Raw genomic sequence first — 13,984 nt, 5'->3', positions numbered from 1 at the left:
GGGCAGTGCTGAGATCCAACCCAGAAGCCTTTGCTCTGGCCTCCAGTCCCTGCTCCTGAAGGTGTGGTCCCGGAGCCAGAGCGTGGGTGGCCCTGGGAGACTCAGCAATGCAGACCCCCGGCCCCACCCAGACCCAGTGAATCAGAATCTGTACCCTAAGCTGATACAAACTCAGTGTGCGCGTTCCAGATGGAGAAAGCACCCCGACTCCCCAGCCTTGTCCTCCTAAGGAGAAACTGAGTTCTCATATTTCTTCTCTAAACATGGACTTCTGGCTATAAAACACTTGTCATTCTCATGAGCTTTTTTTTTTTTTTAATATATATTTTATTGATTTTTTACAGAGAGGAAGAGAGAGGGATAGAGAGTTAGAAACATCGAAGAGAGAGAAACATCGATCAGCTTCCTCCTGCACACTCCCCACGGGGGATGTGCCCGCAACCAAGGTACATGCCCTTGACCGGAATCGAACCTGGGACCCTTGAGTCCGAAGGCTGACGCTCTATCCACTGAGCCAACCCGGTTAGGGTATGAGCTTTCTTTTTAAAAAAATATGTTTATTGATTTCTGAGAGGAGAAGAGAGACAAAAATATCAATGATGAGAGAGAATCATCCATTGGATGCCTTCTGCACGCCCCCCACTGGGGACCCAGCCCACAACCCGGGCATGTGCCCTGATGTGACCTCCTGGTTCATAGGTTGACGCTCAACCACTGAAGCACACTGCCGGGCATCATGTGCTTTCTTTACACTGGCTCCCCTTCTCCCTGGGAGGTAATAAGGTCAGTGGTTACCATTCCACTTTAGAGATCGGGAAACTAGCCCAGAGAGCTGAAGCGCGACTTGCCCAGAGCCACTTGCCAGCAGGCATCACACCACTCGACGTGGACTGGCTGGGAGAGTGACCCCAGGGTTCCCCAAGATCTGGTGTTGGTGCCAACGTGGGGGTTGTAGTTCCTGAGCTTGCCTCCTGGGGTCCGCTGAGAGCGCCTCTGTCACTTGTTCATCCACGTGTGGAAGAAGGCTGTCTGGCTTGTTTTACTACCTGTGCGTCCTGGGCCAGCTATTTAATATCTCCTTGCTTTCGCTCCTTCATAGGGTTGTGAAGACCAACTGAGAATGATGAACCAGGAGGTCACGGTTTGATTCTTAGTCAGGGCACATGCCCAGGTTGCAGGATCAACCCCAGTGGGGGGAGGGGGGGCGTGCAGGAGGCAGCTGATCAATGATTCTCTCCCATCATTGATGTTTCTCTCTCGCTCTCTCTTTCCCCTCCTCTCTCTGAAATCAATAAAAACATATTTAAAAAACCCCACACAAACATGACTAGGATTAAAAAAACAATACTCGTAGGTTTCCAACTTGGTAAAGAGAACAGGATGGTGCCCATTCCTGAGACAGGGGTTATAGACAATAAAGCTAGAAGGCCCTGCCTCACCCCTCCCTCCACCTTCACCCCACCCCACCTGTCAGCAGTGGCCCGGACTCTGTCCCCAGCACCAGACACAGGCCACGCAGCTCAGTAGCACAAGCTCCTTTTTATTAACCACCTTCCCTGGTCTGAATGTGCCCGAGTAGAAAAGAAACAGTAAAAGGCCCCAGCAGGGAGGGTCGGGGCTCCTGAGAAAGGCCAGATTCCAGCCCCTTTCCCCGAATGATTCTGTGCAATCACTCCCTTACCTCCCTCCACCCAGAAATCCAGCATCAGGAGGCTGGGCGGCCATGCTGGCTGAGACATCCTCCCGACCTTGTCAGGGATGGGTGCTGGCAGGGCCTGGCGAGGTGCAGCAGGCTCGGCTGAGAGGAACCAGCAGAGGGGCTCTGGCCCCAGGGGCCAGGAGGTGAGGAAAGGCAGGTCGCCAGTGTGGGGGCTGGGCAGACGCCTATCGGGCCTCCCACCAGCCTGTTCCCTAGATCTGACTTCTCTGACTGGTGGGCTGCTGGCCGGGGTCCCCATACCCTGCCCAGGACAGAGGTTTGGGGCAGGAGGGGCAGGAAAAAAGCTGAGCGTTCCAGGCACAGGAAGCTCGATTCGGTGCCTGGTGCTGGCCAAGGTGTTCACGATGGGAATGTGCAATGGGAGAAGTGTCCCCCGTCACCGTGCCTGGGGCGCAATCCAGGTGTGACCTCAGGGTGACTGACAGGCCACCGAGGCCAGGCCTGGATGTGTGGAGCTGAGGAAGTTGACAAGGGAGGGTTTGGCAGCTCGCCCGCCAATACTTATGTGAGCAGGAGATTGAACTACATAGAAAAATGGGGTGGGGGGTGAAGAAAGGATGGGGTGGGGGAAGAGCAGACCAGATCCAGGTAGGAAGTTCCAGGCTGGCGGAGCTGCCTTCCCACGCTGCCCCGTCAATGACAGCTCGGCACCCTGCGAGCCTCTGGGCCACCCCGTGAGGGACGGCAGGGGAGGCAGGGAGAAGCAATCATCGGAGGAGAGGGTAGCAGACAGGTTCACCTTGGCCCTGACCAGCCCAGCCGGCACAGGTCCGAAAGGTCCCAGCCTTCTCCATCACCCACTTTTGTGCCTCTGAAAAGAGGGGTCCATCTGGAATCTGAGAGAGAAGCACAGCCCCCCTCCTCCCCGCCGCCATGGGGAAAGCTAACGGAGGCGGAGTGGGAGGCGGAGTGCTCACAGCACCGAGGCATGGGACGGCGCCTGGTCCCTGGCTGAGCCGGGCGGGCACCGTTTGTAAACATAAGACTTGGTGACATCTGGGGATGGAGGAGGAGAGGGATGCCTGGCCTCTGAGGTTTGGGGAGAGACACTCGGTGAGGCCCCAAAGCCTCGGGGAATGTCAGTCAGCCGTGGGAAAGAGGGCTGTGGGCTCACCGTGGGCCCCGGAGGGAGTGGGCGAGGCACGAACTCTACCTGCCTCTGTGCATCCGTGTGAATTCAGCGCTACCTTTGGGACTGGCCGGAGGCCAGAGGAAGCCACTGCTGGCTGGTCTGCGGACAGATGGGAGCAGGCGTGGAGCCCCTGCGCTATGGAGAGGGCGCCCCTCTGCCCGCCCTCCTTCTCCAGAGGGAAGTCAAGCTGATGCCTTCTTCTGAGACCTGCTGAGCCTCTTCACCGGGGGCTCCAGGCCTGGAGGAGCTGAGAGCTGGAGGAGGCAGGGAGGCTCCTGTGGCCCTCCTCGCACCATCCAGGGCCCCGCCAGGACGGGGGAGCAGGAAGGGAGCTGGTGTGTTCAATTCCCAGGCAGGGCACATGCCCGTGCTGCAGGCTCCAGACTGTGGGGCCCGATTTCAGCCCAGATCCGTCCCTGGAATCATCCCACCAGCAGAGGGAATGATGCCCGAGTCAGCGTGGGCCCGCAGCTCTGAGGTGGGTTCCTGGGTGCACAGGAGGCCGCGGTTATGCCCACAGATCCACGAAGACGGCGTTGGCTGTGGTCTGGCCGAAGATGAAGGCTCCCAGGGTGACTAAGAGGACTCCGTAACTGACCAGCGCCCACCAGCTGGAGGCAGAGGGAGAGGCAGGCCTGTCAATCAACCCACCCGTGACTCTGCAGACTTCAACACACACACACACACACACACACACACACACACACACACACACACACACAAACACACTCATCACCGTAATCACCTAAAGCAGCGGTCGCCAACCTTTCGGACCTCACGGACCACCGACTGGCGACTGCTGACCCAAACCACTTCTCCTGTGGGCAGAGCCCTTCCTACTTCGCAAGGACTGACTTTTCATACAAAGGTGTGCGCTGCCAGGTGTATGACCCCTAATCCACAGGTAAGGAGACCAAGACCTAATGGGATGGACTGGTCCTAGGAGATCCAGGGCAGGACCAGGATTAGAATGCGTGTCTCCTGATGGAAAGATGTTTTGGGGAAAAGCAGGTCACAGTGTGAGCCATTTCATTCAAACAAAATAAACAAAACAGCTCGACCAGCGTGGCTCAGTTGCTGGGCGTTGACCTATGAACCAGGAGGTTGCAGTTCAATCCCTAGTCATGGCACGTGCCTGGGTTGTAGGCTCTGTCCCCAGTAGGAGGCCTGCATGAGGCAGTCGATCCATGATGTTCCTCTACCATTGATGTTTCTTATTTCCCTCTCCCTCTCCCTTCCTCTCTCTCTAAAAATAAAAATACGTTTAAAAAACAAATGAAAAACACACAGCTAGACCCCCAAGCCCCACGTGACTGTGTACACATATTCGCAGCTGTGTGCATACAGAAGGCACACATGCAGAGCCCGGGAGGGCAGACCATGCTGGGACGTGGAGCTGGGGTGGGGGAGGGTGGCATCTGGGCTGTGGGGGAGGAGGGATTCCACTTTTTTCTCTAAAGTCCTTCAGGAGTGCTTGAACTGTCATAACTAGCACATTACCCATTTTTAAAAAAGTATTTTTAGCTCTGGCTGGTTTGGCTCAGTGGCTAGAGCGTGAGCCTGCGCACCAAAGGGTCCCAGGTTCAATTCTGGTCGGGGGCACGTGCCCCGGTTGCGGGCTCGATCCCCAGTGGGGGGTGTGCAGGAGGCAGCCGATCAATGATTCTCTCTCATCGTTGATGTTTCTATCTCTCTCCCTCTCCCTCTTCTCTGAAATCAATAAAAATATATTTAGAAAAAAAGTATTTTTAAAAACTCCGTTTTCTGAAGAGTGTAAGTCTCCTGACCCCTGTGATTTTAAGGCCCCCTCCGAGGCTCCCTCCCAGGGTAGCGCCTCCCTGAGGACCCAGGCTGGCGCTGCTTTACCTGGCTGGCTTGACCTCCTCCATCTCAGAGAGTTTGGCTTGAATGAGGCACAGCCCTGGAAGAGAAGAGGCGGCCCCGAGAGCTTGGCTGGGCCCCTTCCCCGGGCCCAGCTCGCCGCTTACCAAGAGGCAGCGGTGGATGGAGAAAGGCCTGTTGGCTTTTCCAGATCTTCCACCTCCGCCCCCACGCCCAGCCCCAGGCCTGGCATGGGCTCTCCCAGGAGAGGCCAGCATGCCACAGGCACACCGCGAGCTGCACGCAGCACTCAGAGCTAACGGGGCAGCATGCCCAGGCCCTTCCCAGTGCGTCGCTGAGCAGACGTGGCCCCCTTGCTCCGCGCCGAGTGGCAAGGGCTTTCAGGGTGGAATAAGCTGGGTACGAGTGGAATGCATGGCTGGGCAGATGGGACAACTTCCCAGGCGTCTGGTGGCAGACCCATCTGACACTCAGTCTCCCGGCTTCTGGGTTGGTGTAGCCACAGACCCCACTGCCTTCTGGGGACTGACCAGCCACAACCCTGATCGCCAGGGAGCCACAGAGACTAAGGGTATAGGCTGAGGACCTAGACAGGCTTGGCGTTGGAAAGGTTGTGACCCATTAGCTGAGTTCACGTCGGGAACCTCCCATCTCCTCACCAGGAAGTGGAGAGAATGGCATCTTCCTATCAGATGGTGCTTGGGCCGGGGTCAGCCCAGAGCCTGTGGAGGATGACCCCACAGGCTGGTGGCTCCTCTCCCCGGCAGGTGAGCAAGTGAGGCGCTCTGGCCGGGAGGGAGGGAGGGCTGCGGGGGCGCCAGGGGTCCGCACCTGGGAAGACGAAGATGAAGCAGGCGGCCAGGCCTCCAATGACCGAGATGACCTTGCCGATGTCGGGGATGAAGAGCGCCAGCAGCAGGGTGAGCAGGAACCAGACCACCGTCTGCAGCACTCGCCGCCGCCGCTCCCGCCCCACGTCCTCCTCCACGGGCATCTCCTGGTAGCGCAGCCACAGGCCTTCGACCACCGCCCTGCACACGGGAAGGGGTTCAGAGGCTTCCCTGCATACAGTCCCCCCCACCCTGCACACACGGAGGGGCTCAGAGGCACCCCTGCTCACAGCCCCCCACCAGCTCCCGGAGCCAGACCCCTGACTGGGTGGAATGGGGCGAGTCTGTCCCTCTCTGTAAAGGGCCCCGGCAGCGATCTCGGGGCTGCCTGGGGACTGGGTGGGGGTGAACATGAAGGGCTTAGCGCCCTGCCTGGCCCAGGACGTGGTCACTGGGGGAACCAATTCTATTCTCCTGAAAGGGAAGGGCCTGGGACACCCAGAAGGCTGGTGTTCAGAAAAGGATCTGGATTAGAGGTTCTTAGAGGACTCACAGAATGTTCTGGGGACCATGGGACAAAGGAGTGGGGGGGGGGGGCAAGACCCAGCTGGGGGTAGGCACTGACTTTTCCCCGTGGGCTTCAGTTTCTCCTTCTACAAACAGGGTCCATACAAGGTCAAAGGACCATGGGACAAAGGGTTTTCAGGGGCCCCGAGGGAGCACCCCCGTGGGCGGGGGCTCACCGGCCACAGAAGTGCAGGATGGAGTAGGAGGTGAGCACGCTCAGGATGATGAAGGCGCGGGCCACGGCCACGGCCACATCGTCGGAGGGGTAGGACAGGAGCACGTCGGGGTCCACAGAAGCGCCAAAGGTCAGGAAGCCACAGATGCCTGAGGGCAGGGATCAAAGGGCCGGGAAGGGGCCACCCTGGCAGGGGACGGCGGACGGACTGCCCACCGCGAGGTGGGACATCAGGTAGGGAGGGCGGGCGTTGGAGCAGCTCTGGAGACTGAGGGTGTTGGGCTGGGATCAGGGCCTCCTTCCCCGCCTTCTCACGGCCGCCCCCACCGCCACCTCTCTGACCTCACACTGCCCGGCACGTTCCTCTCAGAGCCGGCTCTTCATCTGACCACTCAGGTCTCAGCTCCATGTCCCCTCTCTAGAGACGCTTCCCCACTCAGCCTGTCCACAACAGCCCCACCCCAGGCACTCTCACATCAGCCTATTTCCTTCAGAGCCCACTTTCTCTCTGAATTCTTTCTTTCCCTTTCTTTTTTTAACTTACGATCTGTTTCTCCAAGCAGAACACGAGCCCCGGGAGGACAGGGACTCTGCCTCTGGGCCTGCCCGGTTCCTGGCTGTGCCTTCCGAGGTGGAGGCCCCAGAACCGTCTGTGCAGGAATCACCCTCCCGGGTCTCCCAGCCCTGCTCCCTGATCCCAGCCGTTCCCCACAGCACCCACAGCCATCTTTCACGGACACACCTGCCTACGACTCTTTCCCTCTGCCTCCCAGCAACCCTCCAGGCCCAAGGGGACCCGGCCCTGTCCCTGTCGCCCGCCCCACCTTGCTCCACTCCAGCCACACACACCTTTCTTTGATCCCTGATCAAGGACTCGGCAGTTTCTGGTTCCTCTGCCTGGAATGCTCTTCCTCCAGCCCTTCCGACTCTGACTCTGTCTCATCATTTGGGCCTCCCCAAAGGCACCCCTCAGAGAGAAGCCTTCTGGGAACCATCCCCCAAAGGCAACCCTCCCAGTCCCACTCACATGTCCCCTGTTTCACTGTGGCCCTCAACTGTCTGCAATTCCGGATTCCTGCTTTTCTCTCGTAAGACTCTCTCCTGCCCTAGCCGGTTTGGCTCGGTGGATAGAGCGTCAGCCTGCGGACTGAAGGGTCCCAGGTTTGATTCCGGTCAAGGGCACACGCCCGGTTTGCGGGCTCGATCCCCAGTGGGGGGCTTGCAGGAGGCAGCCGATCAATGATTCTCTCTCATGATTGATGTTTCTCTCTCTCTCTCCCTCTTTCTTCCTCTCTGAAATCAATGAAAAAAATGTTATAAAAAAAGACTCTCCTACTAGACTGTCCATTCCATGAGGGTGGGGCCAGGCCTACCTATCTCCACGGCATCCCCCATCTGAGAACAGTTCCTGGCACTGACTAGGCAGAGCTGCTGAATGAATGGATGAACCCGTTCCTCTCAATTGGGCAGGGGGAGGCCCAGGACAGCCCAAGTTCAAGCCAATGCCTACAGAAGGGTCTGACGCGCTAAGCGTGCAAGGCTGTCCCCGGGAACACTGGGCTGGAGCACTTAGGAACAGAGGGAAGGCGGGAGCACTCACCTGTGCCCATGTACACAGCCAGGGCTATGACCATGGCGGCCGTCACCACCCCGCCCCAGGTCTTCACCTCGGGCTGCCGCATGCTGTTGAAGATGGGCACACTGCTCACGTGGCACTGTCAGGGCGAAGGTCACAGTTATGCTGGGGAAGTGACCGCACCACCACCCCCGTTTCCAGAGGGAGGTACCTTGGAGACAAAGACCACAAGGACAAGGGGCGAGTCCTGGGGTCCCCACTCCATCCTTCCTCCCAGGATCCCCCATCCTGCCTGTGATGTGGGCTCCATCCCAGGGTGGGGAATGAGCTAAGGGGGCCGCAGGGACCTTGCAACTGGCACCTGAAATCCAAAGCAGATGGTGGGCATGGCATTGAACACGGCCATCCAGGAAGCTGGCCTGTGGATGAACACAAGAACTTGCTGCCTGTGAACCCCACACAGCCACCAACTCCCCCCCACCTCCCTGATGCCCTTACTCTTCCTTCAGCCAACCATGGCCCCACCAGTGAGCCTTCTACACACTCTACCCACAGAAGCCTGGGAACGGGAGAGAACACATCTCCATTTCACAGGTGCTGAGTAAACTGAGGCTCTGCAAGGCCCTCCTGGGGCCAACGTCCAGAATTTCTGGCTCCTACACTGGGGCTTTTACTTTTTTTGGTTTGTTCCTTTCAAAAAAAAGGAAACTTTTTTTTTTTTTAAATGACCACATAGATCCATCCTCATGTAGAAGATACAGAAATTACAGAGAAGCACAAGTTGGAAAAATGTGTAGCTCCACCCTGGCAGGCTCCCCAGCCTGAGGCCTCGTCTCACGTTGGCTCAGTTGTTGGACGTTAGTGGCGAAGTCTCTCCTGTCTCTGGTTCTCACTCTTCCCTTCAGCGGAAAGAGGTCAGGACTGCTGGCCTCCTTCCTACAATGACCGATGTGCCAAGCCCCACCGAGCCTTAAGGTGAGCACCTGTGTGGCCTTTCGATGTCTGACTCGGCACCTTCTGGGGCCCGGGGAGCCGATCCTACGAGACACGTGGGGGTCCTCACCCACCTGGTCAGGATGTCCCCCGGGGTCATCTCCTTATCCGGCCAGATGTACTTGATGATAACGATGGCGGTGACGTACCAGGTGCCCACGACGCTCAGGAAGCTGCGGGAAGAATGGACCGAACTCCTTCCTCCCCAGCCCCAGCTGCCCTTTCTCTGATCCCACCCCAGGGGCATCCACCCTTAGTTCTAGTGACCACCAGTGTCTACTGAACAACTTGTGGGGTGCGGGGGGGGGGGGCTATTTCCAGCAAAGACTCAAGAAAGGCATGAGAAAGAAGTTTTGGAGAAACTGGCCACAGCCAGGAGGGAGCTGGACCCCACAGGGGACCAGACTGACATTTCTGACCATCAGGAAATGCACTGGCTCAGCTCCAGGGCTCGGAGGGCTGGGCTTCAATCAGAGCGGCCCACGCGTGGCGAGGGCTGCAAGGAGGGCCCTTGAGAACTAGGAGATAGTGGAGGAAAAAGGGTCGAAGGTACAAATACTGGAATGTCGACATTACAGGGGACCTTGGAGACAGCTGAGTGTGACCCTGCCGATTACGGGTCGCAGGAAACAGATTTTCAGACCCTGAGTCAGGCAGCCAGTCTCCTCCCTTCATAACAAGCTGTGTGGAAGATGCTGCCCAGATGACAATCCCAACTGATCAAAAATCCCATTCTCTCCAAGAAAGTTAAGGTCCAGGCCCGGAGGCTGCCTTTACCCTCTGATTGCCACCTGTCCCTTTGACAAGGACACTGAATATCTCACTGATGCTCAGGGCCACTGTCTCCCTTGCTGCTGACAGAAAGGAAAGCTTTCTGCTGGAACCCGTGCAAGCCCTGGCCGGCCAGCCTTGCCTACTCTTGCTGCCCCAGAAGGTGAGGTGGCATGGAGGACGGGGGTTCCCTGGCAGCCCTTGGGCCTCCGGAGTTCTGTCCAGCCCAGGTTGGGGTGGGGCCTCCGAACCTGGCATATTTCTGGAAGCCGATCTCCCTGGGGATGGAGAGGGGCAGGATGAAGAGGAAGGCGGTGAGGCTGATGGTAAACTTGCGGTCTGTGTACCAGGGGCTGCCACCGGCCCCCTCAGGCTCCTTTGCCAACACAGCTATAACTGCACAGGGAGGAAGGAGGGAATGTCATGCCAGGCCACTGCAAGGTGCAGCCCTCCTGCTCTGCTGGGCCTCGGGACTTCCATCTGTCTAATGGGCCCAGCAGCCAGGAGGAGGATTCCCAGGGGAAGGCTGAGCCCAGGCGAGGGGATGGGTGGGTGTTCCATGCCCTTTCCCTCCACCCCTAGGATTCCCAGGGCCAAGGGGGAGGGATGAGGTGGCTACTGAGGGAACCTCACTTTTGTCCTGCTGGTCCCCAATGATGATGAGGAAGGCGATGCAGGTGCCGAAGGTGTAGATGGCAATGGACACCTCGCACAGCACGCCCGTCAGCTTGCCACACACAGCCCACACCACCTCCTGATAGGTCCGCTCGTTGCTGGCCTGGGAGCAGTAGGCGAGGATGACGAGGCCGCTGATGATGAAAACCAGCATGCCCTGTGGGCAGGGGCAGAGCAGGAGGGTGTGGGAAAGGCCTGGCAGCAGAGGGCAGCCTGGTTTTGCTCAGTATTTACGGGGCCAATGCTCAAAGCTGGTTTGGCATATAGACCTCATCTCACAGGGAAATTTTAATAAGATTACTGGAGACTTGAGATTTTCTTCAGAAACAAAAGAAGCTTTGTGGAAAATTTCAAACACACACCAAAGTAGAAAGAATGGTATAATGGACCCCCATGTACTTATCACTCAGCTTCAAAAATGATCAATTCATGCCCAATCCTTTTCCATCTATTCCTTCTCCCATTCTGGATTATTACTATTTTTTTTAAAACATTCTCTCTCTTTTTTAAAAATGTGTTTTTATTTATTTTAAAGAGAGAGAAAGGGAGAGGAACAGAGAGATAGAAACATTGATAAGAAGCCCCCTACTGGGGTCAAGCCTGCCATCTGGTCACATGCCCTGACCAGGAATCAATTCAGCAACCTCTTGGTTCATAGATCAATGCTCAACCACCGAGCCACACGGGTCGGGCTCTGGATTATTTTGAAGAAAATACAAGTTCTCATATCACTTCAATCAGTACTATTTCATGTAGTTTTAAAAGATCAGGGCCTCCTTTTTAAACATAACCACAAGATTGTTAAGTATGCAATTGATGTCAAATTTCCCTGATTGCTCGGAAGGTTTTTGAAGCCTCATCTGGGCTCAGAGGAAAGACTGCTGGGATAGATGGGTAACATCTGCCCTGTGTGAGGGTGGGGAGAGTGGTAGCTCTGATCATCTCTCATCCAGAGCCTCCCCTTTGAGGCAAAGAGGCCAGACTCATCAGCTGAACTGCATTCCTGCCCTCCAGGCCCGCACACTCACCATCTGCAGGGTGACACCTGCTGCCACGCCCCCGGCGGTGCTGAAGGCTGCTGGGAAGTTGAGCAATCCTGCCCCCAGGCAGGCGTTGACTACAATGAAGATGGCCCCAAATGTGGACGTGGTGCCTCTGCTCAGACTCTCAGGAGAGGCCTCCCCCTCACTCTTCGGGTCCGAGTCCACACAGGGACTCTGCAGCAGACGGGCCCGCTCCCCAGCATCCGTGCTGAAGCCCCACTCGCCAAGGTCACTGTTGATGCTGACCTGGGCCATGGCCCCGTGAGCCCTCTTCCGGCAGGGTCTGCAGATTCCGCCTCACCACCACATCCCCTGTTCAGAGCGGTTCTCCCAGGAGGCCTGTGGGCTCCGGCTCTTCTCAGCCTAGACAGGAAAGGCAGGTGCTACTGTTATGCCAAGGTGGGCACAGAAAGGTAAAACAACTTCCCCAAGATCAGATGGCTGGGATTGGAACCCAGGAGCACCTGTGTGCAGAATACTGCACTGGGGACAACAGTGTGGGATGGCAGAGACAGAAATAGGTCAGAGGCAAATCCTGCTTGCTTCAGGCTTACAGACCCCTGGGGTATATAAGACAAACATAAAAGAGAGGGGTAGTAATGTGCCAGCATTAGAGAGAGGCCATGTATGGGCAGGAGTGTCATGGACATACCTCATCCCATCCTTACGACAGGGGTCATAGGGTTTGGAGAGATCAAATCAGCAAGTTGCAGAGTAGGATTTGGATACCTATCTGTCTGCCTTCCCAGCCTGTTTCCACATTGCAGGGTTCCAAGAGCAGCCCCCACTCAGAACCGTGGCTATTTCAATGTATTACAGCCCAGCACACCTCCCTCCAGCCCAGAGTCTGGATTCTCCATAGCTTTCCAAGTCCTTCAAAATTCAGGCCAAACTCTCACTCATCTCCCACATGACTCACCTAACTACTGCCCACCAGAGGCATCCCCTCTGAGGCCCTCCACATGCCAGGGGTTAGAATGGCAAAGGAGGCCCCCTGGGTAGTCAGATGCTTCCCATTGCTCCTCCTGGTCCTGGTCCAACAAAACCGGGAATGGTACACTCACGAGAGGGAAAAAGGAGGATTCTGATGCTCTTAGACATCTGTCACCACGCATGCAACCAAGACACCAGCTCCAGAGGAAATATCCCTCTGCTGGCTCCAGCTCCAGAAAGATCAGTCAGGGGACACCCATCCAGCAACTCAGCCAAAAAATCAAAGCAGTGAGTAGTAGAGGGAGAGTCTTGGGTTCCCAGGCTCCTAGCAGGGCTCCAGACAGAGCCCCGCAAAGCTAGTGCTGCCAGAGCTGTGCAACCTTCCTCTCAGCCCTGCTCACATCTCAGAACAGAGGTGTAAGATCTCTCAGCCTTGCCTCCCCCCAGTTACTCAGCTCCATCCTCCCCTGCTTACCTGCTCTTCCCACCTGGTAAGGGCGATGGTGGAGGGGGTGCTGCTCCCAGCTCCTTCTCCCCAAAGACCTGGGATCTGATTCTCCTCACTTCTCTCTCTGGCCCTGATTTCTTCTTTTTCTCAAGGCTTTGCTAAAAGTCCGCCGTCAGCAGAGTAATGAGTTTGAGCTGTTTTGTGCTGGTCAGCAAGTTGAGGGGACTCTAAGTCGTAGAAGGGAGCACCAGGTCAGTCAGGTAAACAGGCGCATGGAGGGAAGACGCTGGGCTCCTGTCACAGCGGGCAGCCGGCAGAACCAGAACGAGGAGCCTGGCGCCCTCGTGGAGCTGGAATCACGGCAGGAGGGCCCTAGGTTCCCAACCGGAGCGGGATCCTACCCCAGCCCGAGGCTGGATCCCCGAAATAGGAGGGGTGGGTTGCATTGGGAGGTGGGCCAGGGCGCACCCCGCGCGGAGGGGATGCCCCCCAGACATGCAGTGAGGCCAGTGGGCTGCTGTGGGGTAAACTGGGCGGAGGCACCGGGATTTGATCCGGGCCTAGGACTGGGTGGAGACTGGGCAGGGACCGGCCAACCGAGGGCGGCCGTGGGACCAAGGACGCCGGGCTTCGGAGCGCCCTTCGGGGAGTGGGCAGGGCTCTGCTGCGACCGGGGGTTTGGGTACCCCGGGACCTAAAGCTCCCACCCTCCACCTTTTCTACTTTCTGCCACCTACCCACGGTACCTCAAGCCCAGCCGGCTGCGGAGACACGTGAACAGAGGTCACGTGACAGCCGGGCTATGGGGCGCAGGGCACTCTGGGAGTTGTAGTTTCCGCAGGTAATATCCTCGGTAGGTATCTACTGTACTTGGTTTGCTTAACTGGTCACTTGTTGAAGGACGTCTGAGCTGTTTGCAGGTTTTAAAAGTATAATAGCTTTTTTTGAGCTTTATGCACTTTACTATAAAATCAATCCTTTAAAAATATCCAATACACCCGGCCAGCGTGGCTCAATGGTTGAACATTGACCTATGAATCAGGAGGTCATGGCTCAATTCTGGTTAGGGACACACGCTGGGGGTTGCTGGCTCTATTCCCAGTGTGGGGCGTGCAGGTGGCAGCCAATCAATGTTTCTCTCTCATCATTGATGTTTCTCTCTCCCTTTCCCTTCCTCTCCGAAATAAAAATATATTAAAAAATAAAAGAATTTTTAAAAGTCCAATACAATGGTTTTTAGTATATTCATAGTTTTGCAACCATAACCGTCATCTAATTT

At 56.7% G+C, this 13,984-nt stretch overlaps 1 protein-coding gene across 3 annotated transcripts; it reads right to left on the bottom strand.

The window, feature by feature from the left end:
• Positions 1 to 1,527: 1,527 nt before the first annotated feature.
• On the bottom strand, positions 1,528 to 13,436 carry SLC38A7 (solute carrier family 38 member 7). Of its 3 annotated transcripts, none has more exons than XM_079759914.1 (11): positions 12,733 to 13,436; positions 11,310 to 11,687; positions 10,240 to 10,438; positions 9,858 to 10,002; positions 8,826 to 9,008; positions 8,204 to 8,261; positions 7,867 to 7,981; positions 6,268 to 6,415; positions 5,526 to 5,725; positions 4,719 to 4,773; positions 1,528 to 3,463 (listed from the first exon to the last, which is right to left on the bottom strand). In XM_079759914.1, the coding sequence occupies exons 2-11, from the start codon at positions 11,577 to 11,579 to the stop codon at positions 3,361 to 3,363; spliced, it is 1,476 nt and encodes a 491-aa protein (XP_079616040.1). In that variant the 5' UTR covers positions 11,580 to 11,687; positions 12,733 to 13,436; the 3' UTR covers positions 1,528 to 3,360. The 3 variants fall into 3 exon arrangements, with proteins under 3 accessions (XP_079616040.1, XP_079616042.1, XP_079616041.1); XM_079759916.1 differs by having other exon boundaries at positions 8,910 to 9,008; XM_079759915.1 differs by having other exon boundaries at positions 10,240 to 10,384.
• Positions 13,437 to 13,984: the final 548 nt, after the last annotated feature.

Source organism: Cnephaeus nilssonii (genome assembly GCF_951640355.1).
Source record: "Cnephaeus nilssonii genome assembly, chromosome: 20".
Lineage (NCBI taxonomy): Eukaryota > Metazoa > Chordata > Mammalia > Chiroptera > Vespertilionidae > Cnephaeus > Cnephaeus nilssonii.
Note: the sequence above shows the minus strand (reverse complement) of the source record. Positions and strands in the feature narration are given on the sequence as shown.